The sequence below is a fragment of the Gossypium arboreum genome, chromosome 2 (genome assembly GCF_025698485.1).
Source record: "Gossypium arboreum isolate Shixiya-1 chromosome 2, ASM2569848v2, whole genome shotgun sequence".
In the NCBI taxonomy this organism is placed as follows: Eukaryota; Viridiplantae; Streptophyta; class Magnoliopsida; order Malvales; family Malvaceae; genus Gossypium; species Gossypium arboreum.
In genome coordinates this window covers 105413186-105440240 of record NC_069071.1, presented here as the reverse complement: position 1 = coordinate 105440240, position 27055 = coordinate 105413186, and the positions used below count along the sequence as shown (strand labels likewise).

Sequence of the window (27055 nt, the reverse complement as noted above, 5' to 3'; positions counted from 1 at the left end):
TATGAATTAATTGAGAGTTTGAAGAAAAAAAAAAGAATTCAGTTTACATATACTTTTAAATCATTTGCCAATGAGGCATTGGTTCTTTGGTTTAATGGCAAGGAAGAGAATTCGAAATTCGAAATTTTAAGATTTCAAGGTCAATTTTTTCCGGAAGAGAGTTCGAGAACTTTTAAGGTTTTGTGGGTCAAATGTATTTTGATGAGTTATTTTTTGGTTTGTGACTTGGAACAGTGAACAACTTGAGATGAGCATAAGCAATTCTAAGTCATAACGATGCCAACCTATAGAATTTCAGTTAAGCTGTGTTGGATGAGACTAGTCCTTATAAAAATAGACAATAAATAGACAATTTAAATAGAAATTAAGGGTCTGTTTGTTTACTAATAAAAAGTTTTACGAAAAACATTTTCATTGCTTTTCAATGTTTGGTGAAAAATGAATTCTTACTGTAAATCATTCTCAAAAACATGGGAAAATTAATTCCATAATTAAGCATTGAAATTGAGTTGTCAATGTAGATTTTAATTATGAATTCTTACTGTTGACCGGTTCTATTGTATTTATCAGAGCAAGCTATTCCTCACCAAAGTCCTAAATTTTCTAGGCAGAGAATCATTAGTTGGAACAGGTTCTTATGAACATTAATCTTATTTTGCAAATAAGTTTGAGATGACTTATGTCGAAACCATTTTTTGGATACGGGAATCGACTTTGGTTTTGAAAGTGGAAATTAAAACGGGAGTCGCCACCGATCTTTATTGGGTGTGATCGGATCACCCTTGTTTTAATAAAACATTTTAGTTTACTAAAACGACATTTTGGTCTACGAAATTTGAGAAAACGGGTTCGAGAGTCGGTTACGTACAAGGAAGGATTAGCACCCTCGTAACGTCCAAAATTGGTACCTAATTGATTAATTAGTGTCTCAAAGTCGAAAATTGAAAATCGAGAATAGATTTGAAATTCGATCATTTCTATTAATATTGATTTTAAGAGTCTTGAATTAGCTCAAATCGATTGTTTAAAGATTTCCTTATCTTGAGATATCAGAGTATCACATCCCGTAAGTTAGGACACAATACCATGAATTCTCGAGCACAAGGTCGTTCTTCAATTTAAATGAGAATTTCATGTGTTTTGAAACTTGAAAAGGATATTTAGCTATTTAGGACCAACGAGAGAACTGAAACCCCGTAAGTTAGGGCACAATTCTTCGATGTTCCAAAATGCGAAACATTGCCTTATTTTGAAATTTTTATATATTTTTTTAATAGTAGCGAATTTGATATTTAAACGACGTGTTATTCGTTCGGATTCACATAAAACAATTTATTGGATGAATATAACGGGGCTTGATTTATGGGGTGATGATATGAAATGAAGGTGTAATGCGACATAGAATGATGATAAAAATATTACGCAAGTGAATGACAATAATATAACAATACAAATAAACGAATCATGCAATGGCGATAATTATACTGACATTAATAATCAAAGATAAATGAATTAAATAATCAAAAGATAATAGATAGCATAAAGTTAATTAAAATGGATAAGACGTAAAAAGAAACGAAACTAAAAGGATGATAAATGAGTTTTAAATAAATAAATAAATAATATGCAAAAGAATTTTTAAAGAAAGATCAACCATATAAAAATAATTTTAAAAGATTATAATAAGGTTAAAATAGACAATGTATGTGTATACGAAAGTGTGAAACAAATAATGTAAAGAATCTTGAAGTAAATAATAATAAAACATTCCAAAATAAATAAATAGGGTTTTAAAATAAAGTATATATATAACGACTTAAAACAAGTAATGAAAACAATAATTCATAAAAGCAAGTTAAAAATAGTTTATAAAGCAAATTTAGAGTGAATAATATAAAATAACTTAAGATAGTTGATATATGATTCCAATTTAAAATAGAATAAAATAATATATATATATTAACCTTAAGTAAATAGTTTCTTTTAAAAAAAGAAAAAGGAAAAAAATAAAAAATAAAAACAACATATGAAAACTTAAAATAAATGATATATGGATAAAGAGCTTTAAAATAAATAATCTATAAATCCGGTCTTAACAAAAGTAATAGAAAAGAGTTTTGAGTAAATAAAATATATGGAGAATAAGGATAAATGATGCTTAAGTGGTTTAAAATAAATAGTGTATAAGAATGATTCAAACGAATAAATAAATAAGAATCTCAAATAGATAATATAGACAAACTTGAAGTAAATAATAATAAAACGGTTTGTAATAAACTATATGTGAAAACTTTGAATATATAAAATAATTTTAACTACATAATATATATAAATTTAAAATATATGATATGTAAAACTTTAAAATAACCGTATATACATAAAATCATAAAATAAATAATATATAAGATAATTTGAAGTAATATATAATAAAACCGTTTAAAGTAGCTAATTAAGAAAATATACTCATAACCTAAAATAATATACAATAACAATTTGAAAAGAATACCATAAATCAGTTTTAAATAAATGGTTCATAAAATGATTTTAAGAGAACTAATATATATATATATATATATATATATAAAATAAAAGATCTAAAATAAAATATATAATGGTTTGACAGAATACATATTTTTCTAAAGAATAAGCAAGCAAAATATGCCAAATGGTTTGACATTAGAAGGTTTATGACCAAATTAAAATAAAATTAAATTAAAGGGACAAATTTAAAAGAGAAAGGACTCGAATGGAATGCATGCAAAGAAAGAGGGACTTATAAGGAGAATATCCCCGCCCTTATACGCTTTATATCATGCAGGACCAAAATGCGACTAGTGTAAAATCCATGGGGCCAAATTAAAGCGCAAAATTAAGAGCCAAAGGGGTGTTGAAAGCGGGTAGTAAAGCTGAAGGACCCATAGTGCAAATGCCCCACTTTTGCCTTGAAAACAACTCTACCGTTTCATGTTTTTTTTATTAAGGCCAATTTTCATCTTTTTTTATTTTATTTTTTGCATTCTTTTTCTTTTAGAAAGAAACAGAGAGTTCTTTTAACTCTCTCCCTCTCCCTTTTCCTTTGGCCAAAGGGCCACGATTGCCCGTCGCACCACCGCACCGCCATCAAATCCGGTGACCGATGATGCGCAAGAAGGACCTTTAGCCCTCTTTTGAATAGATCCAGGATGAACCCTCCATGCCCTTGAAGATCGAAGAAAAAGGCCCACTTTCACTCCTTTCATGCCCGATTCGTAGTGGAAAGAAACTTCCGACGACGGGCCACAAGGTAACTCGGTGAGCCTTTCCTTTTCTTTTATTCTTTATGCCCACTCTTGTTTAATAGATTTGTAAGTACAGATAAAAAGAAATTGAAAAGGAATTGAAACGAAATGAAAAAATCGAGAAGATAAACTCGAATATGAACCTTTTGTATATATTTTTAATTCTTTGGTGTTCCTTCTTTTTTTTCTTCCTCTCCCTTTACAAAATTTCTCCTTCGGTTTTATAACCGATTATAATAACAAATAAAAAATGCTCCCATTCCTCATTGCGGTTGTTGTTTTTGTTGGTGTTTGCGGGGTATGGGTGTGTCGACGCATGGAGGAGCATATGCGGTGGTGGTCTTGAGGCGACTATTGGTTGGCCGAGTGTCTTCTTGAGGCTTGAGGGCTCTTCTGTTTTCTCTCTCTCTGCAGGGGCTAGGATTTGGGCTTTAGGGTTTGTATTTAATTGGGTTTGGTCTTTTAGTTTGGGCTGGGCATAATTGGGCTTGTACAGCTGCCCCTCTTTGCTCATTGTCGTGTAACGAGAATAGGGCAAAGACTTTCAGGAAAGACCAATTTACCCGGTCACCGAGTCTGACTTCTTTGGTGCTCATTATTCTTCAAGTAGCTTTATTATGCTCCACTGCAACTTAGGGGAGATAAGTCTTGCTATTTTAACCCGCTCCGTTTTAACTTTAAGAAGATAAGGTTTGTTTGGATCTCTCTACTGCAACTTCAGAGAAATGAGATCTGTGATTTTCAATCTACTGAAACTTCAAGGAGATCTGTTGTGGCTTTTAGCCGCTCCAACGCCATCTCAGGGAGAAGATATTTGATTTCTAGCTTGTTACCCTACTACTTAGGGGGTTAAGATCTGTAAATTCAGCCTGTTACCCTACTGCTTAGGGGGTTAAGGCCCTTCGCCTTCGATCTGTTTCCTTACTGCTTAGGGGGTTAAGGCCCTTCGCCTTCGATCTATTTCCCTACTGCTTAAGGGGTTAAGATCTGTAAATTTGCCTGTTACCCTACTGCTTAGGGGGTTAAGGCCCTTCGTCTTCGATCTGTTTTCCTACTGCTTAGGGAGATAAGATCTGTAATTCAACCTGTTACCCTACTACTTAGGGGTTTAAGGTTCTTTGTCTTCGATCTACTCTACTACTGCTTAGGGAGATAAGATCTGCAATTCAACCTGTTACCCTACTGCTTAGGGGTTTAAGGTTCTTCGTCTTCGATCTACTCCACTACTGCTTAGGGAGATAAGATCTGCAATTCAACCTGTTACCCTACTGCTTAGGGGTTTAAGGTTCTTCATCTTCGATCTACTCCACTACTGCTTAGGGAGATAAGATCTGCAATTCAACCTGTTACCCTACTGCTTAGGGATTTAAGGTTCTTCGTCTTCGATCTGTTACACCATTCTTTGGAGAACATGACCTGTTGAATTCGTTTCATGGACCTATTTATGCCAAATGATTAGGATGTCATGATCAGAATGAATCAAATGCTCCTAGCTAGACGTGTATGAATGACGTTTACATGAATGCAAAATGTCCCCCCTTTTTTAATCACTCGTTGTTCATCAAGATTTTATTATTAACGTATTATTCGTCTTTTCTTGGTGGTATCTCCGCGAATACGAAGGATAATCGTAATCTGGGCTATTCTTTCCCCAACTTTTCCAATCCTTGAATTTGGGCGATTCAAACTAATTAGCCCCGTTTCAGGTCCTTGTATCATTTAGAAGAATTTCAGAGTAATATGCAGAACTCTTTTCGAATATTATTAGTCCGTTAATCATCAATTTAATGAAAGATGTTTGAAAGAGATTATCGCAATAGGCAAGATGGAATTTTATTGAGAGCGAAGCTCAAGATGAACAAGGTAATTAAGATAGCACATTTGCTAAGGTACAAAATGTGAACCTACGAATTAATTACGGTGGCGCATTCTGCTAAACAGAATGAATAAGATAAGAATAGGTGCCCCAGATATCGCAGTATGAGCTTTGTTGCACAAACTTCTCGAGGGCTTTTGAACTCGGTATGTGTTTGGAGGACCAAGAGTGCTTTGTTAATGCCCCAATATGTAGCATCCCTCCCTCCTGTTAATTCAGAGAAGGCAAAACTACCGCCTGCCCCGTGTTCGATCAAAATTTGAATTGCCCATTCTTGGGTTTTCAATTCAAACCCCTTTGGTCTCAAAGCGCCCTTTCACGGCTTTTCACCTTGGCCTGTCCCTTTTTTTTTTTTTTAGGTAAAATACCTCTTGACCGAATCCAAATTAACAGGATTAGGCAGGCTTTTACCATCCATCTCGGTCAAAATCAGAGCCCCTCTAGAGAAAGCCTTCTTTACTACATAAGGTCCTTCCCAATTCGGCATCCATTTCCCTCTGAAGTCATTTTGTATGGGGAGGATCTTTTTCAATACAAGGTCTCCTTCATGGAATTCTCTAGGGCGAACCTTCTTATTATAAGCCCGCATCATTCTCTTTTGATACATTTGACCATGATGGATAGCCTTTAGCCTCTTTTCTTCAATCAAGTTCAACTGGTCGTATCGAGACTGGATCTATTCTGCTTCATCTAATTTTAGTTCTAAAAGTACGCGTAGAGAGGGAATCTCGATCTCAATAGGCAGAACCGCTTCTATTCCATAAACTAAAGAAAAAGGTGTCGCCCCGGTAGAGGTTCTGACTGACGTCCGGTAGGCGTATAGGGCAAATGGTAATTTCTCGTGCCAATCTTTATAAGTCTCAGTCATTTTTCCTATGATCTTCTTGATGTTCTTATTGGCCGCTTCGACTGCACCATTCATCTTTGGGCGATACGGTGACAAGTTATGATGTTTGATCTTGAAATAGCTACAGACTTCCGCTATCGTGCTATTGTTCAAGTTCAATACATTATCGGATATGATTCTTTCGGGCATCCCATATCGACATATAATCTCTTTCTTTAAGAACTTACTAATCGCCGACTTTGTGACGTTGGCGTAAGAAGTAGCCTCTACCCACTTGGTGAAGTAATCTATGACCACAAAGATGAATCGGTGTCCATTAGATGCCTTTGGTGAGATCGGCCCAATAACATCCATGCCCCACATGGAGAAAGGCCATGGAGAAGTCATGACATGAAGGGGTGAAGGAGGTATATGCATTTTATCTCCATAAATTTGGCATTTATGGCATTTCTTGGCATAGTTGATGCAATCTCCTTCCATGGTGGACCAATAATATCCGAATCTCATAATCTGTCTGGCCATGATGAAACCATTAGCGTGTGTTCCGCAGACACCCTCATGAACCTCTTCCAGGATTTGCTTAGCCTCGACAGCGTCTACACATCTTAAGAGTACCTGATCCTTCCTTCTCTTGTATAGGATCTCTCCATCCAAGACATAATCACTAGCCAGCCTTCTTAGTGTCCTTTTATCATTCTCAGTCTCTTGGTTTGGGTATTCACGACTCTTCATATATCGTAAAATACCCTGGTACCAAGGATGATCATCTTTCTCTTCTTCCTCTTCAATGTTGCAGCAATGAGCTGGAGCCTTACAAATACTCATTTGGATAGGCTTCATATCCTCTTGTTTATTCACTTTGATCATAGAAGCTAAGGTTGCCAAAGCATCAGCCATCTGGTTTTTATCTCGTGGAAGGTAGCAGAAAGTGATATTGTCAAACTCCTCGATTAACTCAAGAACCAGCCTTCGATAATTGATCAGCTTAGGGTCTCTTGTCTCCCATTCCCCTTTAAGCTAATAGATCACTAATGCAGAATCCCTATATACCTCTAGCATTTTAATCTTACGTTCTATTGCTGCACGAATTCCCATGATACATGCTTCGTATTCGGCCATATTGTTTGTGCAATCAAAATCCAGTTTACTGGTGAAAGGATAATGATCTCCGTTTGGGGATACCAAGACTGCCCCGATTCCGTTACCCTGACATTTGAAGCTCGTCAAAATTCAATTTCCATAGGTGACCTTCTTGAGAGTCTTCCGTGGTCGCAACGTACATTAGGTCTTCATTCGGAAGTCAAAGCTCAATGGTTCATAATCTTCTAAAGCTCTACTAGCGGAAAATCGCTATTGCACTCCCTTTCTGACCTTTTTGGTTCACGTAGACTATGTCAAACTCAGGAAGCAGAATTTGCCAATGAGCCATTCTTCCATTCAAAGCATTTGACTCCATTATATACTTCAAAGGATTTAGTTTCGAGATAAGCCAAGTTATGTGGTACAACATGTATTGTCTCAGTCTTCGGGTTATCCAAATTAAAGCACAACACAACTTCTCGATCGACGAATATCTTGTCTCACATTCGGTGAATTTCTTGCTGAGATAGTATATCGCTTTCTCTTTTCTTTCTGACTCGTCATGTTGGCCCAACACGCATCCCATGGAGTTTTCAAACACTGTCAAGTACAGTATCAGTGGTTTATTCGGGCAAGGTGGCATCAGTACTGGGGCACTGGACAAATAATGTTTGATTTTATCGAAAGTTTTCTCGCACTCCTCATCTCAAACACCTGGATTATGCTTCCTAAGGAGACGAAATATAGGGTCACATTTCTCCGTTAGTTGTGAGATGAAACGGGCGATGTAATTTAATCTTCCTAGAAAACCTCGAACTTCTTTTTGAGTGCGTGGCGGGGGTAATTCTTGTATAGCCTTGACTTTATCTGGGTCAATCTCGATTCCCTCTCATCGACTACAAACCCCAACAATTTTCTGACCTAGCCAAGAATGTGCACTTTGGATTGAGCTTTAGTTGGAACTTTTTAATCTCAAGAATAGTTTCCTCAGGACTTGCACATGCTCCTTCTCGATTTTGGATTTTGCAATCATGTCGTCAACGTAAACTTCGACCTCCTTGTGCATCATGTCATGGAACAAAGTTACCATGGCTCTCTGATATGTTGCTCCTGCGTTCTTTAATCCGAATGGCATCACTTTATAACAAAACGTTCCCCACATGGTTATAAATGTTGTCTTTTCCATGTCTTCGGATGCATTTTTATCCGGTTATATCCCAGAAGCCGTCCATGAAGGAGAAAAGTGAGTAACTCCGCCGTGTTGTCCACTAGTGTATCAATGTGAGGTAATGGAAAATTATCTTTGGGTTGGCTTTATTCAGGTCCCGATAGTCCACGCACATCCGTACCTTCCCATCTTTCTTAGGAACTGGGACTATGTTGGCTACCCATTCTGAGTACTTGACCACTTGTAAGAAACTAGCGTCGAATTGCTTTTTGACCTCTTCCTTTATCTTTAACAAAACATCAAGTCTCATCCTTCGGAGTTTCTGTTGTACTGGCCTGCATTCTTCCTTTATGGGCAGTCGATGTACCACGATATCAGTATTCAATCCGGGCATGTCTTGATATGACCATACGAAGACATCCTTGAATTCCCGGAGTAACTCGATGAGGTTTTGCTTTGTTTCTGCAGCGATACTAGCTCCAATTTTCACCTCTTTTCCTTCTCCTAAGCTAACAATTTCCACTAACTCCTTATGAGGTAGGATTTGTTTCTCCTCTTGATCTACCATCCTTAACAAATCAGGAGATAGACTGTAATTTCGGTCATCCTCAAAATTTTCAGTGTCCTCCATACACAAATCTTGCTCGAAAGGAATCTCTGGGTCATTGGCAACGTTGCTCACATCATTGATATCTAGAGACCTATTATGGATGAAGAAAGAAATCCAAAGAACAAAAGAAACTAAGAATATTTGATTTGTGGCATGATTATGAATGAAGTAGAAAAAATAAAAGAATATTTGTTTAATATGATACGCAAGAATGCATTTTTATTGAAATGACGATATTTGGACATATGCCTATTTCATAAAAGGGTTCTTATTGCCCCTAGGCATAGAGCAATAAGTTTGTTTTGAACATTACTCTGAATTAATTCTAAAAGTTACAGGGATCTTCTCCACGGTCCAATTGTTCAAAACACTTCTAGGAATGTAAGGGCAAATTCCAGATAAATCGCATTCTTTAGCTTTTTCTTCAGATATGGCGTTAATGCTCCAACTTCCCAACATCTCTTCTGCCACTTTCTGCATTGTCATCTCTTATTTTGGATGGATAGTTCCTCTGGACACGAACGTTCGGGATAAATGAGGGAAGGTCATTGGTTCCCATTTGACCTCCTCACCGCACAGACGTGCTCTTATCATCTTTTGCCTTTTTTCCAGCTCCTTCTTCTTTTGCTTCGCGTCTGGCTTGAATCCTAAGCCAAAGCGATCTCGTTTTTCTTTTAGCATTGGTATCTCGCTTCTTCCTTGGAGGCACCTTCCAAGTCTTCTTCCCGGTAGGTCTCCTTTGCCGACCGTCAATCGCAGGCCTATCCTCGTAACTTTGGATATTTTGGGTATTGGGATCTTGTTTCCTTCGACAATGAATGTAGCATTGACGAATTCTAGCGATCGAAAGGAACATTCTATCGCCCATCGTCTGCATTTCACGCACGTGGTGCGTCATTGGTGACGGATGCAATAATATCTTCCTTCGCGTTTATCGTTACCAACCCGCACTCGATTACCAACTTTAACTTTTGGTGTAGGGATGGCTAAGATCGCCCGCCGAGTGAATCCACGGTCTCCCCAACAGGCAATTGTATGATGGCTTGATGTCCATTACCAAGAAGTCCACCTCGTATGTATTTGGGCCAATCAAGAGAGGTATCTTGATCCTTCCTATCACTTTTCTTTCTGTACCGTCGAATGCTCTCATGACGTTTTGACATGTCTTCATGTGGGAGTTATCCACTGGCAACTTATTTAACGTGGACAAGGGCATGGCATTCAATGCCGATCCATTATCAATCAATACCCCCGGCAATGTGTATCCTTTACAGCGAGTGGTAATGTGTAGCGCCTTTGTAGATCCCATGCCTCCCGGTGGTATTTCATCATCATTAAAGAAAATAAAATTATCCGCGCTGATGTTATTGACCAGACGATCGAGTTTGTTGACAGAGATGTCATCCGCAACATATGTTTCATTTAAAACCTTCATCAATGCACTTCGGTGAGTTTCTGAACTCAATAGCAAGGCTAGTACGGATATACGAGCTGGCTGTTTGTGTAATTGCTCTACAACGCTGTACTCGCTGTGTTTTAAGAATTTTAAGAATTCTTTAGCCTCTTTTTCAGTTACAGGCTCATTCACGGGTGATTCAGGTCTGGTCGTCTTTTCCTTTTCTTGTTCAATGACCACAGATTTTCCTTTAGCTGATTCTGCCTTTGTGTTCGGAGTATAACGCCTTCCGCTGCGTGTATAGAAACCCTCGTCTTGACATTTCTCCGAAGTGCCAACTGGATTCTTCCCTCCCGGGATCGTTACGTTACAGTCGTAATTCCAAGGAATCCTTTTGCTATCCTTATAAGGGAAAGTAATGGGCTTTTGAATTGTGACCTTTGGCGCAATTGGTACTCCGACTTTATTGACTCTTGGTTGGGATATAATTACGACCGGATGATTGACCCCTCGGACATTGTTGGTCGGCCCTTGCTCTGACGTGCACACATCTTCTCCCTTCGGGCCCTCGGTGTACTCAAAGAATTTGATCTCTTTATTTTCTATCAATCTCTGTACCAGAGCCCTGAATTCATTGCACTTTTGGATCTCATGCCCTTCCTCGTCGTGGAATTCACAATAGTACTTCCCTCCTTCAGGCTTCTCCTCTAAACCTTGTATAAGTAAACCTTCTTCCACCATTTTCTTCCAAACCCATCTCAACGGGGTCTTTACCTCCGATACGTCCATCTTAGTTCTCCTTCCTCCACTTTCGCTTATCGCGTTTACCCCATTGTCTGAATGACTGGGTAACGGGTTTCCCGCCACATTAGGTTTTATGGGATCATCGAACTTCACAATACCCATCTTTATGAACCTTTCGACTAATTTTTGAAGGCCGACAGTTCTCAATTGTGTGCCCGCAATTTCTCGCATGGTATTCGCATTATGCGTTTGCATCATACCACTTTGGGAATGGAGGTTGCATGGGTTTTAGGTAAAGGAGACACTATATGCGCATAATGAGTTCTGGTAAAGCTCCCTATACGTCATTGGGATTGGCGTGAACGGACTCTTTCCGTGTTAGGCCTTGGGTTGGAATCTTGACTCATGAGCCTCGATGGCTAGTAGTCACCGCCTCACCGGTTTATCGGATCGACTTGGAATAACCCTTATGATATGCGCTCACATTGTTCACCTCGTTTTCTTTCCTTCTTGGAGCCGTTCTCTTGGCATTTTCCCCCGCTTCAATCTTCCCACATCTTACTGCGTTTTCTATCATCTCCCCGGACATTACTATGTCTGAGAAGCTTTTAGTAGCACTTCCTAACATGCGGTTAATGAATGGGGCCTTTAGAGTGTTGATAAATAGCATGGTTGTTTCCTTCTTCAAGAGGGGTGGCTGGACTTGCATCGCTATTTCCCTCCACCGTTGTGCATACTGTTTGAAGGTCTCACTCGGCTTCTTTTCCATGTTTTGTAAGGTAATTCTGTCAGGTGCTATGTCCGTCACGTGACCGTATTGTTTCATGAAAGCTTGAGCCAAGTCCTTCCACGAACCAATTTGGGCACGGCTGAGCTGGTTATACCACTTGGCCGCAGATCCGATCAGACTGTCCTGGAACAGTGGATCAACAACTGATCATTGTTAACATACCCTGTCATCCTTCGATAGAACATCGTAATATGAGTTTCAGGGCAGCTCGTCCCGTTATATTTTTCGAACTCCGGGGTTTTAAATTTTGGTGGGAGCACCAGATCTGGGACCAAGCTTAAGTCCTTAGCATCGATCCCGCCACGCTTATCGCCACTTCCATTGCTTTGAATTTTCCTCAAGCCATTTGCACCGATTATCGAGTTGTTTTGCCATATCTACTTTTCCTTTCTCTATTTCTGCCATGTCATCAAGGACTGGGACAAATGGATTAGCTGGATTATCCCCGGGATTAGAGCCTGATCCTATAGGAATGTTTATTGGTGTCGAGGTATTGACCTGGTATTGCTGGGGCTTAATAGTGACAGATACCGTTCGTGGATGCACTTCCGATTGTGGTTAGGTGTTTATCGGAGCAAAGCCTGGAGGATAGATAGGGTCTTCATTATTGTTCCCCATGGTGCTCTTCCCTTTCTCGCGTTCTCTAGCCAGCAACTGCGCCAACTGGCCTATCAGATTATTTTGGGATTCTTCCATTTTTTCCTTCATATCTTGTTGTATCTTAGCCAGTTGCTCTTGCATCTGTGCTTGTAATTGCTCTTGCATTTCCTTTTGCATTTGTTCTATTCTCTCTAATCTCTGATCTATTGCTTTGGTTTTACGGCGGGTATAGTAGCTGTGTTCGGTTGGTTGATTCTCGTTGGTTTCCAGATTAACTGAAATAATTTTGTTTAATTAGGGTCTTTTCGCGAAATTTAATACACATGATGAAATGTAATGCAAATGAATGAATGCAAAAAAAAAGGCGTTGATTCCAATTCAATTTCATTAGAAGAACTTCACTAGAAGAAAAATTTCTTTACATAGAACGGATGGTTACATATACGACTTTCTCCTAATGCCCAAAGCCTTAATTTTTCTAAGGAGCCAAGCTAGTTTTCAGCCTTGATCGATTCGACTGTACTTTAAGCTTAATACATCACTTGGACCGCCAAGGTTTGCAAGTGATCGGCTACCCCTCAAACCTGAGCCACAACTTCGCCCATGATATAATCTCTATCTCTAATCTGGTTCTGAGAGTGGTGAAGCTGTTCCCTGCAATGGTCGTTGTTTGCCTCAAGCAGTTCCACTCGAATTTTACTATCTCGTAGTGCAGTCTCGAGTTCTTCTACTTTCCCTTTCAACTCTTCGATCCTGCTCAGACTAGCTTTCAGCTCAATTACCGAATTACAGCTACGATGTTGATGAAGTGATTTTTCCAATTCAACCACCCGAGCACGTAACTTCTCCTTTTCGTTTTGGCTTTCTAACAAACTCTTTTTCAGAGTGTCCTCTCGTATTCGGGCATCTTGAAACCTTTTCTCCCAATGGTCGGCTCTAGTCTTTTTCACTTTGATCTCTTGAAGCCATTGCTCCGACATTTTACCTAAATCGGCAGTTCTTATTGACATACGTAACTTCTTGTAATCGGTTTTTAAACTATCCAAACCTTCCTCGGCTTTGTTCTTACCTTTCCTTAACTTCTCAGCCTCTAGCTTGTGGACATCGACGTCTAATCCCAATTTCATTTTCTTTTCTTCTATTGCTCTATCTTCTTCCCCAACTCGAGTTCTTTTCTCAAAGTCTTGTTTAATGATCTCTAACTCGGATGGGATAACCCGTAAATGCTCCTCTATCGGTTGAGTATTTCTTTGATTCGGCCTAGGGATGTTGTCGTTGACTCTCCTACCCCACCACCATTCATACCCGGGGTGGTCATCGGGCCTGTGGTAAATCTTTTCATTCTTCGAGCTTGGTTCCATGCATCTGACACCTCGCAAACTCTCTTCTTATAATTATTGTCTTTATAGGAGAACTCACATTGTGCCAAACCCTGTGTCACTGGTATAAATTGCCTTGATCGATATTGCCTTAACACTATCAGTGGAGCGTATCCAACGGCTCCTCATATTCCGGCCAGAGGGACTTAGTCAAAATCACCGCACCTATATAAGATCTCGTCAGGAATCAACCACGGAGCTCTCCATTCAACGTCTTCGGCCCGCAAATTCTGGAGAATAGTTATCCATTTCTCTTCTGAGATGTCGTCCCGCCTCGGTATGGCCACGAATTCCCTTAATGGGGAATAATCCTTAGAGAAAACCCGATAAGAGACCTTCTCCACCCTCTAGAAATGGCTATGGAACCAAGCCAAAAGAAGCTGAGCACAACTAATAAATCTTCCCTCGCCCGCTCTCCGGCATGCATTCAAGGATCTGAAAGTTTCTGCTAGTATTGCTGGGATAGGTGTAGTACCTTTATCAAGCCGATCGAATAGATCTGAGACCGCTTCATCTATGTGTCCTAGCGCCTTGGGAAAGATGATCAAACCGTAGAGGCTTAAGGCAAAAACATCAACCCTTTTCTTCGAATCCGGGTGCGCAAGAATCAAGTCCCTCAAATTCCTCCAAGGAATACACTTACTATCCCCTTTTTGCTTGATGCGGCTGCAACCCATTGCTCGCTCATCCCGTTATATTCATCAACTTCTTCAAAAAGGGAGGGATGTTGACAGGTCTTGAATAGGCCCTATCAGCCTGAATCTTCGGGCAATTAAGTAACGCCATGTATTCCTCCACAGTAGGTACTAAATCAACTTCTCCGAAGGTGAAGCAACTGTAAGCAGGGTTCCAAAACTGCGCGAGAGCCCGGAACAAGTACTTTTCCACCTTTACATCGAGCAAATAGGGTAAATCGCCGTAGTTTCAGTAAAAGAGTTGCTTGACTTCGCCATTCCAACTATTCCATATATCCTTTAACTCTTGCAGGTCATTTTGAGTCACACTAATGCGAGTGAAATCCCACAACTCCGATTCATATCCCTCGGTCAAACTATCTCCTTTCTCTTGTTGCGTTCTCTCAGACCACACTCGGACGGCCGCATTATCCTCCACTCTATCAAGAAATCCTTTTTCCATGCTAAACTCTTCTATTTAGTAACCGAACGTAAATCAATACCCTTTTATGATGAGATGCTATGCGAAAACAATCAAAAGACAACAAGTTAGTATTATATACAAAGAATAGAATTCAAAACAAATAAGGAGTAAATAAATGCCTAATAGGGTAACCACTAGGGTTCGGTGTGGTTCTACCTAGGGTAGCCTCCTAGGGCTCATTACATGTAGTTCGGTTCTATGGTAAAGGTACCTGAACCAGCAGATTCCTCGACCTCGCCCATTATAGGCTCATACGGACCGAGTTCGATTAGGGAATACATTTCCCTACGGCTATACGGAGATGAAAACCTCACGAAGACGCAGGTACGGATGTATCCCGAAAACGATCCACTATCCTATACGGAGGTGAAGACCTCACGAAGGAGTAGTTTCTCACTTCCACTTAAGAGGGTGAAATTGACCAATAATGCGATGCAATATGCAAAGATACATCATAGAACTAAACTACTTAAAGCAAACATATTATGAAGAAGGCCATGAAAATAACAAACAATATGCAATGCAGATAATTTAAAACCGATTTTTAATTTTCGAAAAAAGACAAAAATTAACCAATTTAAGGCTTGACTCTCGAAGTCCCCAGTGGAGTTGCCAAGCTATCGAAACCATTTTTTGGATACGGGAATCGACTTTGGTTTTGAAAGTGGAAATTAAAACGGGAGTCGCCACCGATCTTTATTGGGTGTGATCGGATCACCTTTGTTTTAATAAAACATTTTAGTTTACTAAAACGACATTTTGGTCTACGAAATTTGAGAAAACGGGTTCGAGAGTCGGTTACGTACAAGGAAGGATTAGCACCCTCGTAACGTCCAAAATTGGTACCTAATTGATTAATTAGTGTCTCAAAGTCGAAAATTGAAAATCGGGAATGGATTTGAAATTCGATCATTTCTATTAATATTGATTTTAAGAGTCTTGAATTAGCTCAAATCGATTGTTTAAAGATTTCTTTATCTCGAGATATCAGAGTATCACATCCCGTAAGTTAGGACACAATACCATGAATTCTCGAGCACAAGGTCGTCTTTCAATTTAAATGAGAATTTCATGTGTTTTGAAACTTGAAAAGGATATTGAACATTAATCTTATTTTGGAGACGAATAGATTATATTTCATTAGTCGAAGGCGAAACCTTGGCGACTAGCATTGTCGACTCCTGCCGGCATGACAAGGGTATAATAAGTAGAGTTCCTTGTCCTAAATTGACATACATGGGAGAAGGTGAAAAAAGAGATCAAATGCTTGAAGGCGGAAACCTTGCATTAAAAAATAACACACGTTACAAAAAACCTGTGAGGGTGATACATAAGTACAACAGTGATAATAATGCAAATGCTTATGGATACATGTTTGTGTACGAAGGGTTGTACCGAGTGACCAGATTTGACAAAGAAATTGAGTCTGGTTTTTCTGTGTACAAGTTCCATCTTGATATGTTGGAGGATCATCAACAATATGAATCCGGAGGCATTAGTTTTGATGAAGCTGGCATTTGACAGTCGACAATTGAACAACGAGCAGGCATAATCATCACCAAATTTGCCTTCTTTTCTTTGACTGATTTGGTCTATAAATAGTAGTATAAAGTAATTGCAGCTTTGGCATTGAAAATGGTTACTCCTATGCTACTAATTGCTTTCTTGTTTTGATCTGTAAATAGTACTTGAACGAAGGAAGGACATGCTTGATTTCACCAAATGCCTTCATATATACTGTAGTTTAGATTTTATAGCATTTTGAAGTTGGAAAATCAATATGCAATTAAGTTGTTTAGTAGTAGTGCACTAATATTGTTAAAATACTATTTGTTAAAATACTTGGTGGGTTTATTATAAGAAATTAATTAGTTTATAAAAATGAATTGAAAAGAAAAACAAACATTTAAATTTATTGATTTATTTTATTTTAAAGTAATACTTAAAACAATTTAAGTATTTAAATTTATTGTCACGTCTGCTCACTCGGTACAATCCTTCATACATAAATTTGTACCCAAAAGCATTCGCATTATTATCGCTATCATACTTACATATCACCCTTGTAGGTCTTTTGTCCTCTGATCTCTATTTTCACCTTCTCCCATGTATGTCAAATTAGGACAAGGAACTCTACTTATTATACCCTTGTCATATCGGCTGGAGTCGACAATGCTAGTCGCCAAGGTTTCGCCTTTAATTGATGAAATGTAATCTATTCTCTCTCGATAGTTATAGTGAAGCCCAACGACACACAACTCACCCCTCCAATAGTATTCATCACTGATTTTAATCTCCGGAAGACATCCTATTTGCTTGATTGTGTTAACCTATTTACCTAATACCTTAAGAATGTTGGCTACTCTGCCATCAAGCGCCAAACCACGACATCTACCTTGTTCGGGCTCATCTTATGTTGACCTGATCACTTTGTCCCAAAGCCCTTGTTCTTCAGCAACTCTTTATATCATCTACAGAAACTCTGTCATCTATGTAATGTGCCTAGATTGAATCATGTATGGTCTGAAACAATTTTCAACTTCATAGGGACCGGCAATTTTCGATTTGCAAATGATGGTGTCTATTCCTCGTGTTCATCTTACTTATGTTTCTTCAAATTCAAGAAGGATACTTCCAGGAGAAATTCATTCAACACAAGGAAATGGACCAACCTCCTTTTAGCTTATGTTTCCATGATGAAAAAAGAAAATGAAAACTAAATTATAACATTTGCAGAATTTATGTTGTACAACTGGCAACACAAGGGAAGCTTTTGCTTTGGGGAGCTAAGGTGAGATTCGGATCGATTCGTGAAGTAAATTTCGGAGTCGTATCTGCTTTGGTTTCATTGTAGTTTTGGAAAATGTGGGTTGATCTTTGATTACTGGTAATGCATATTGCATAGTCCTATTGAGAAAGGACAGATTTGGAGGCTGGCCACATATTCTCTTTTGCATGCAAATGTAAGGCACCTTATGGTTTGGTTTAGGATTTCTCAACCAGGAAGTTTATTTCTCTATATGATTGATTAGAATTTGTTGTTTTCAGGTCAATTGTTATTCTTTGAATTCTGTTGGACCTACTGTGGAGAAGTTAAGTGGTTCAAGGAGATTTCTTGCAGTTTACTTGGCATCTGCTATTTCAAGTAACAACTCGTAAACTCATTACAGTAGATTATACATTGCTTGCCTGCTAGTACAATTTTGACTCAATCAGTTGAAAGAAATCTAGGTGCCGCTACAAGTTACTGGTTCTGCAAAGCACCCGCAGTTGGTGCATCAGGCGCAATCTTTGGATTGGTAAGTCCTCGCAAACTTATTCACAGAATAAGATAAATGTTCATATGAAGCTGTTCCGTCTAATATTTGTCTGCCTTGAAATACTTGGCTTTTATTTATTTATTTATTTATTCCAGAACCTCAATTTTCTCATTTTGTAAATCTTTTGGTTGTCTAGGTTGGTTCTGTTGCTGTGTTTGTCATGAGACATAGAGGTATGATCAGAGATGCCAAAGAAGATCTGCAACACATAGCACAAGTTATTTTCCTAAACATGGTATGATTCAAAGCTTTTGCTATTCAATGTATGAGAACCCCAAACAGCCTATCAAATGCTTTAAAAAAGAGTTTCTGCTATGTTACTGCTTGATACAATGATTTCCTTTAAGGAATTGTAGCATCAAATGCTTTTGCTCTTATTTTTTCCGAGCTCAGTGGTAATGAATGCGGATCATGCAGGTTATTGGACTAATGTCAAGAGGCATTGATAATTGGGATCATGTAAGTCTTAACTACCGTCCTCCTTACACGTGTACTTGTAGTATACCTGTCTTTAAAGTTTTACTTTTGAGATTGCTTAAAATCTTAACTTGCAATTTCAGCTAGGAGGCTCGCTTGGAGGAGCAGCAGTGTCTTGGCTTGTAGGACCTGCATGAAAGTACGAATCTATGGCCAGTGATGGCCCAAAAATATTCTCAGACCGACCACCACTTTTTTTACCTTACTGACAGAAAACGGAAACCTCGATGAACCAGTGTAAGTATTGAAAATTGTGACACAAGCTCTGATTTAAATTGATTCTAGACATACTTTACAAGGTAGAAGTGAATTCTAATCGAATCAATGATTTACCAGAAAATAATCGAAGGGAAATGGTAATTTCCTACCTATTTTCTGATAAATCACTGACCGTTCAGAGTTCACCACCATTTTGTATTGCATTTTACTAAAACAATCTATTTTCTGATATATGTAGTGTAGTGATGTTTGGAGTGAAGACGGCCCTTTATAAAATATCCTTATTTGGCAGTATGCATATCCACCATCCATCATTAACCTTGAATTATCCTTTAGTGTTGGTAAACCAGAAGTTGCTGTCACCTCTACTAATACAAAAGGATTAACCGAGTATGAATTAATTGAGAGTTTGAAGAAAAAAAGAATTCAGTTTACATATACTTTTAAATCATTTGCCAATGAGGCATTGGTTCTTTGGTTTAATGGCAAGGAAGAGAATTGAAATTCAAATTTTAAGATTTCAAGGTCAATTTTTCCGGAAGAGAGTTCGAGAACTTTTAAGGTTTTGTGGGTCAAATGTATTTTGATGAGTTATTTTTTGGTTTGTGACTTGGAACAGTGAACAACTTGAGATGAGCATAAGCAATTCTAAGCTGTAACGATGCCAACCTATAGAATTTCAGTTAAGCTGTGTTGGATGAGACTAGTCCTTATAAAAATAGACAATAAATAGACAATTTAAATAGAAATTAAGGGTCTGTTTGTTTACTAATAAAAAGTTTTACGAAAAACATTTTCATTGCTTTTCAATGTTTGGTGAAAAATGAATTCTTACTGTAAATCATTCTCAAAAACATGGGAAAATTAATTCCATAATTAAGCATTGAAATTGAGTTGTCAATGTAGATTTTAATTATGAATTCTTACTGTTGACCGGTTCTATTGTATTTATCAGAGCAAGCTATTCCTCACCAAAGTCCTAAATTTTCTAGGCAGAGAATCATTAGTTGGAACAGTTCTTATGAACATTAATCTTATTTTGCAAATAAGTTTGAGATGACTTATGTCGAAACCATTTTTGGATACGGAATCGACTTTGGTTTTGAAAGTGGAAATTAAAGCGGAGTCGCCACCGATCTTTATTGGGTGTGATCGGATCACCTTTGTTTTAATAAAACATTTTAGTTTACTAAAACGACATTTTGGTCTACGAAATTTAAGAAAACGGGTTCGAGAGTCGGTTACGTACAAGGAAGGATTAGCACCCTCGTAACGCCCAAAATTGGTACCTAATTGATTAATTAGTGTCTCAAAGTCGAAAATTGAAAATCGGGAATGGATTTGAAATTCGATCATTTCTATTAATATTGATTTTAAGAGTCTTGAATTAGCTCAAATCGATTGTTTAAAGATTTCTTTATCTCGAGATATCAGAGTATCACATCCCGTAAGTTAGGACACAATACCATGAATTCTCGAGCACAAGGTCGTCTTTCAATTTAAACGAGAATTTTATTTGTTTTGAAACTCGAAAAGGATATTTAGCTATTTAGGACCAATGAGAGAACTAAAACCCTGTAAGTTAGGGCACAATTCTTCGATGTTCCAAAATGCGAAACATTGCCTTATTTTGAAATTTTTATATATATTTTTAATAGTAGCGAATTTGATATTTAAACGACGTGTTATTCGTTCGGATTCACATAAAACAATTTATTGGATGAATATAACGGGGCTTGATTTATAGGGTGATGATATGAAATGAAGGTGTAATGCGACATAGAATGATGATAAAATATTACGCAAGTGAATGACAATAATATGACAATACAAATAAACGAATCATGTAATGGCGAGAATTATACTGACATTAATAATCAAAGATAAATGAATTAAATAATCAAAAGATAATAGATAGCATAAAGTTAATTAAAATGGATAAGACGTAAAAGAAACGAAACTAAAAGGATGATAAATGAGTTTTAAATAAATAAATAAATAATATGCAAAAGAATTTTTAAAGAAAGATCAACCATATAAAAATAATTTTAAAAGATTATAATAAGGTTAAAATAGACAATGTATGTGTATACGAAAGTGTGAAACAAATAATGTAAAGAATCTTGAAGTAAATAATAATAAAACATTCCAAAATAAATAAATAGGGTTTTAAAATAAAGTATATATATAACGACTTAAAACAAGTAATGAAAACAATAATTCATAAAAGCAAGTTAAAAATAGTTTATAAAGCAAATTTAGAGTGAATAATATAAAATAACTTAAGATAGTTGATATATGATTCCAATTTAAAATAGAATAAAATAATATATATATATTAACCTTAAGTAAATAGTTTCTTTTAAAAAAAAAAGAAAAAGGAAAAAATAAAAATAAAAACAACATATGAAAACTTAAAATAAATGATATATGGATAAAGAGCTTTAAAATAAATAATCTATAAATCCGGTCTTAACAAAAGTAATAGAAAAGAGTTTTGAGTAAATAAAATATATGGAGAATAAGGATAAATGATGCTTAAGTGGTTTAAAATAAATAGTGTATAAGAATGATTCAAACGAATAAATAAATAAGAATCTCAAATAGATAATATAGACAAACTTGAAGTAAATAATAATAAAACGGTTTGTAATAAACTATATGTGAAAACTTTGAATATATAAAATAATTTTAACTACATAATATATATAAATTTAAAATATATGATATGTAAAACTTTAAAATAACCGGTATATACATAAAATCATAAAATAAATAATATATAAGATAATTTGAAGTAATATATAATAAAACCGTTTAAAGTAGCTAATTAAGAAAATATACTCATAACCTAAAATAATATACAATAACAATTTGAAAAGAATACCATAAATCAGTTTTAAATAAATGGTTCATAAAATGATTTTAAGAGAACTAATATATATATATATATATATATATATATAAAAATAAAAGATCTAAAATAAAATATATAATGGTTTGACAGAATACATATTTTTCTAAAGAATAAGCAAGCAAAATATGCCAAATGGTTTGACATTAGAAGGTTTATGACCAAATTAAAATAAAATTAAATTAAAGGGACAAATTTAAAAGAGAAAGGACTCGAATGGAATGCATGCAAAGAAAGAGGGACTTATAAGGAGAATATCCCCGCCCTTATACGCTTTATATCATGCAGGACCAAAATGCGACTAGTGTAAAATCCATGGGGCCAAATTAAAGCGCAAAATTAAGAGCCAAAGGGTGTTGAAAGCGGGTAGTAAAGTGAAGGACCCATAGTGCAAATGCCCCACTTTTGCCTTGAAAACAACTCTGCTGTTTCATGTTTTTTTATTAAGGCCAATTTTCATCTTTTTATTTTTTTTATTTTTGCATTCTTTTCTTTTAGAAAAAACAGAGTTCTTTAACTCTCTCCTCTCCCTTTTCCTTTGGCCAAAGGGCCACGACTGTCCGTCGCACCACCGCACCGCCATCAAATCCGGTGACCGGTGATGCGCAAGAAGGGACCTTTAGCCCTTTTTTGAACAGATCCGAGGATGAACCCCTCCATGCCCGCGAAGATCGAAAGAAAAAGGCCCACTTTCACTCCTTTCATGCCCGATTTCGACCGTGGAAAGAAACTTCCGACGACGGGCCACAAGGTAACTCAGGTGAGCCTTTCCTTTTTCTTTTATTCTTTATGCCCACTCTTGTTTAATAGATTTTTAAGTACAGATAAAAAAGAAATTGAAAAGGAATTGAAACGAAATGAAAAAAATCGAGAAGATAAACTCGAATATGAACCTTTTGTATATATTTTTGATTGTTGGTGTTCCTTCTTTTTTTCTTCCTCTCCCTTTACAAAATTTCTCCTTCGGTTTTATAACCGATTATAATAACAAATAAAAAATGCAACCATTCCTCATTGCTATTCATTGTTTTTGTTGGTGTTTGCGGGGTATGGGTGTGTCGACGCATGAAGGGAGCATATGGGTGGTGGTGCGCGAGGAGACTATTGGTTGGCCGAGTGTGTCTTTGAAGCTTGAGGGCTCTCGCTGTTTTCTCTTCTCTGCAGGGGCTAGAATTTGGGCTTTAGGATTTGTATTTAATTGGGTTTGGTCTTTTAGTTTGGGCTGGGCATAATTGGGCTTGTACAACTTACTCATCCAATTATTGCTTTGATGTACCAAGCTGCGGGTGCTTTGAAGAACCAAGATAACTTGTAGCGGCACCTAGTTTTCTTTGGTGAGTCAAAATCGTACTTCCATGTAGGTCCTATAAGCCGTGACACGGTGCTCCTCCAAGACGCCACATAGCTGAAATTGTAAGTTTAGATTTTGAACAATTTCGAAGTAAAACTCTAACTGTCAAGATAACGAAGAAGTATGGTGATTCTTATGATACGTAATCAGTTACTTTAAATAGCGGTATACTACAAGCACACGTGTAATAGTTAAAACTTACGTGTCCCCAATTATCAATGCCTATTGACATAAGCCCAATAGCATGCATCATCAACATTCATTACTAACATCCAAATGCAGCGCAAAAGCATTTGATGCGTTAAGAAAAGTCCGCTGAGGACGGTAGAGACTACACCTTTTTCGAGTAGTCATTGTATCACACCAATAACATAATGAAACTTGAATAAATCTAGACTTACTAAGGCAACAACTCTAGGGACTGCATTCGGTATATATGAGACGGGTTTATTGACATGGCTTCATACGGTTCCTCCAAATCTCAAATATTGAATTGCAAAAGCTTTGAATCATACCGTGTTTGGGAAAATAACTTGTGCCATGTGCTGCAGATCTTCTTGGTTATCTCGATCATACCTCGTCTCAAGACAAACACCGAACAAAACCAACTTTGACAGCCAAGAGATTGTCAAATGAGACAAATTCAGGCGATAAAAGCAAACAATTAATTTCCCAAGCAAAAAAACGAAAAGAAAGAAAACCTAGATTTTAAAAGCGGACAATCATTAGTTGGAAAAGGTTCTTAAGAACATTAATCTTATTTTGCGAATATGTTCGAGATGACTTACTAATCCAAAGATTGCACCTAATGCACCAACAAAGAGTGCTTTGCGAACAAGCAATTTATAAGGTATCAGAACGAGTTTAAAAGTTGTTACTTGAAAGAGCAGAGGTGAAGAAAACTACAAGGAATCTCCTTGGACCGCTTAAATTCTCCATCGTAGGTCCATCGAATTCAAAGAATAACAACCGACACGAAAATAAAAATTCTATTAAACCAAATATATAAATAAACTTCCTAGTTGAGTAATTTGAAACCATCTAATTTGAAGCCATACCATAAAGCGTCCAATATTAGCATGCAAAGAGAAGATGTGGCCAATCTCCAAATCTCTCTTTTGTCAATGAGGCGATTGAAACCTTAACAATGTAAGGTATTCTTCCCATGGCGGAGTTTTATCCTTCGAATTTGCTGAGAGCCCAACTGCTTTAAGAGGCTCGCCAGTAGGCATGGGTTCACAGAGAGGACAACACCTCGGTTGATGGAGATATGACCTGCAAAACTCACTGGAAAGGTGTTAATATATAGTGTAACATTAATTATGGAAATCATTTACGTGTGAGGAGGCTTGAAGCACCAACCTAGGGCATATAGGCAACCTACACTGCAAGTATGATACCACATGAGCCTCCCCGAATGTAGCTCAAGTGGTATTTTCTCAAAATCTAATACAATTCCACAATTTTATTGTGTATGATTAACTCATGCACCAAACGCGGTTATATTTTTTTGTAATAGTAAAGATAATGACATCTTCTATTTCACTAACTCTAAATGATAATCTAAAGGCGGTGGTGGATACGCATATTGCCATATAAGGAATTTTTATAAATGTTAGCATTAATTAAGTTTCCCTTTCTTTTAACGGATATAATTAAGTGTAATATTCATAAATGAGCGGTCAAGATTCAATGAGCTTCAATATAAGAAAAGGGCTATCTTCACTTCAAACTCCACTACACTACGATATCGAACACGATTGTTTTGCAAAATGCAACACGAAATGGTGGTGAACTCGAGCAGTCGATGATTTATCGAGAAAATAGCTAGGGAAATCATTATCATCCCTTCGATTGTTTCGTGTAAATCACCGATTCGATTAGAATTAACTTCTACCTCATAAACCCCTTGTAATACTTTGCATAAAGTATATCTACAACCAATTTAAATTAGAGCGGTGTCACAGCTTGTCAATACTTAAGGCCGGTTTAGCATTGCTTCTAAGAAGCACTTTTAGGACAAAAACACTTTTGAGATAAAAGCATTGCTAAAAAGATGCTTTTGAGAGAAAAGTACTTTTCAAAACCCAAAATTGGACCAAAGCGCCTTTGATGAAGCGAAAATCTTAGCTTTTGCCCAAAAGTGCTTCGTAGAAGCAATGCTAAAATCGGCCGTTAGATCGATTCATCAAGGTTTCACTTTACATCGTCAAGAAGGTAAAAGCGGTTTTCGATCGAGAATATTCTTTGGCCATTTCGCCATAGATTCATACTTCCATGCAGTCCTATGCAGAAGAATCGCTTGCTCCTCAAATCAAGCCTCCTATCCGAAATTGTAAATTAAGATGTTAAACAATTTGAGAATAAAGCTGTAAATGTCTCGTATTAATGAAGAATATGGAGATTCTTACAATACATAATCGTTACTTTAAATACGGGTATACTACAAGTACACGTACAAGAAGGCATTGTAGTTGAGACTTACATAACCACGATTATCGACGCCTCTTGACATAAGCCTAATAACTGCATGATCAACATTCATTACCACCGAGCTTGGAAAAATAAGAGCAAAAGAACTTGATGCACTAAGAAAGTAGGTTGGAGGATTACTAGATACTACAATTTTCTTCAAGGAAATCATCGTATCAAGCAATAACATGGCGAAACTTGAATAAATCTAGACTTACGAAGGCATCTAACTCTAGGGACTGCATTTGGTATGTATGAGACTGGTTTTTGATAAGATATTATATGGTTTTAAGCTCTCAAACATAGAGTAGCGAAAGCTTAGAATCATACCATATTTGGGGAAAAAACTTGTGCTATGTGTTGCATATCTTCTTTGGCATCTCGATCATACCTCTATGTCTCAATACAAACACAAAGAATGAAACAACCTATACAACCAAGAGAATGTCAAATGAAACAAAGACGGCAATAGAAGCAAACAATTGATTTCACAAGCACAAAAAAGAAGAAGAAGAAAGAAAACCTAGATTTTCAAGGCGGACAATCATTAGTTGTAATGAGTTCTTATGAACATTAATCTTATTTTGCGAATAAGTTCGAGATGACTTAATCAACCAATTATTGCGCTGATGTATCGATGCGGGTGCTTTGAAGAACCAATAACTTGTAGTGGCATTGTCGACGAATAGATTATATTTCATTAGTTTGGGCTGGGCATAATTGGGCTTGTACAGCTGCCCCTCTTTGCTCATTGTCGTGTAACGAGAATAGGGCAAAGACTTTCAGGAAAGACCAATTTACCCGGCCACCGAGTCGACTTCTTTGGTGCTCATTATTCTTCAAGTAGCTTTATTATGCTCCACCGCAACTTAGGGAGATAAGTCTTGCTATTTTAACCGCTCGTTTTAACTTTAAGAAGATAAGGTTTGTTTGGATCTCTCTCGCAACTTCAGAGAAATGAGATCTGTGATTTTCAATCTACTGAAACTTCAAGGAGATCTGTTGTGGCTTTTAGCCGCTCCAACGCCATCTCAGGGAGAAGATATTTGATTTCTAGCTTGTTACCCTACTACTTAGGGGGTTAAGATCTGTAAATTCACTGTTACCCTCTTGCTTAGGGGTTAAGGCCCTTCGCCTTCGATCTGTTTCCTTCATCGCTTAGGGGTTAAGGCCCTTCGCCTCGATCTATTTCCCTCGCTAGGGGTTAAGATCAGTAAATTTGCTGTTACCCTCCGCTTAGGGGTTAAGGCCCTTCGTCTTCGATCTGTTTTCCTCTGCTTAGGAGATAAGATCGTAATTCAACCTGTTACCCTACTACTTGGGGTTTAAGGTTCTTCGTCTTCGATCTACTCTACTACCGCTTGGGAGATAAGATC

The 27055-nt window shown here is 37.3% G+C and overlaps 1 protein-coding gene and 1 pseudogene across 1 annotated transcript; one reads left to right on the top strand and one right to left on the bottom strand.

Annotated features, from left to right (window-relative positions):
• Positions 1–9823: 9823 nt before the first annotated feature.
• Positions 9824–11161, bottom strand: LOC128285223 (uncharacterized). Its single transcript, XM_053022626.1, has one exon. The coding sequence runs from the start codon at positions 11159–11161 to the stop codon at positions 9824–9826; it is 1338 nt and encodes a 445-aa protein (XP_052878586.1).
• Positions 11162–16162: 5001 nt separating this feature from the next.
• LOC128285220 (RHOMBOID-like protein 10, chloroplastic) lies at positions 16163–18954 on the top strand (annotated as a pseudogene).
• Positions 18955–27055: the final 8101 nt, after the last annotated feature.

Bases quoted from the DNA above. Each gene is read 5' to 3' on its own strand.
- LOC128285223 (XM_053022626.1), bottom strand. From the start codon at position 11,161: ATGGGTATTGTGAAGTTCGATGATCCCATAAAACCTAATGTGGCGGGA.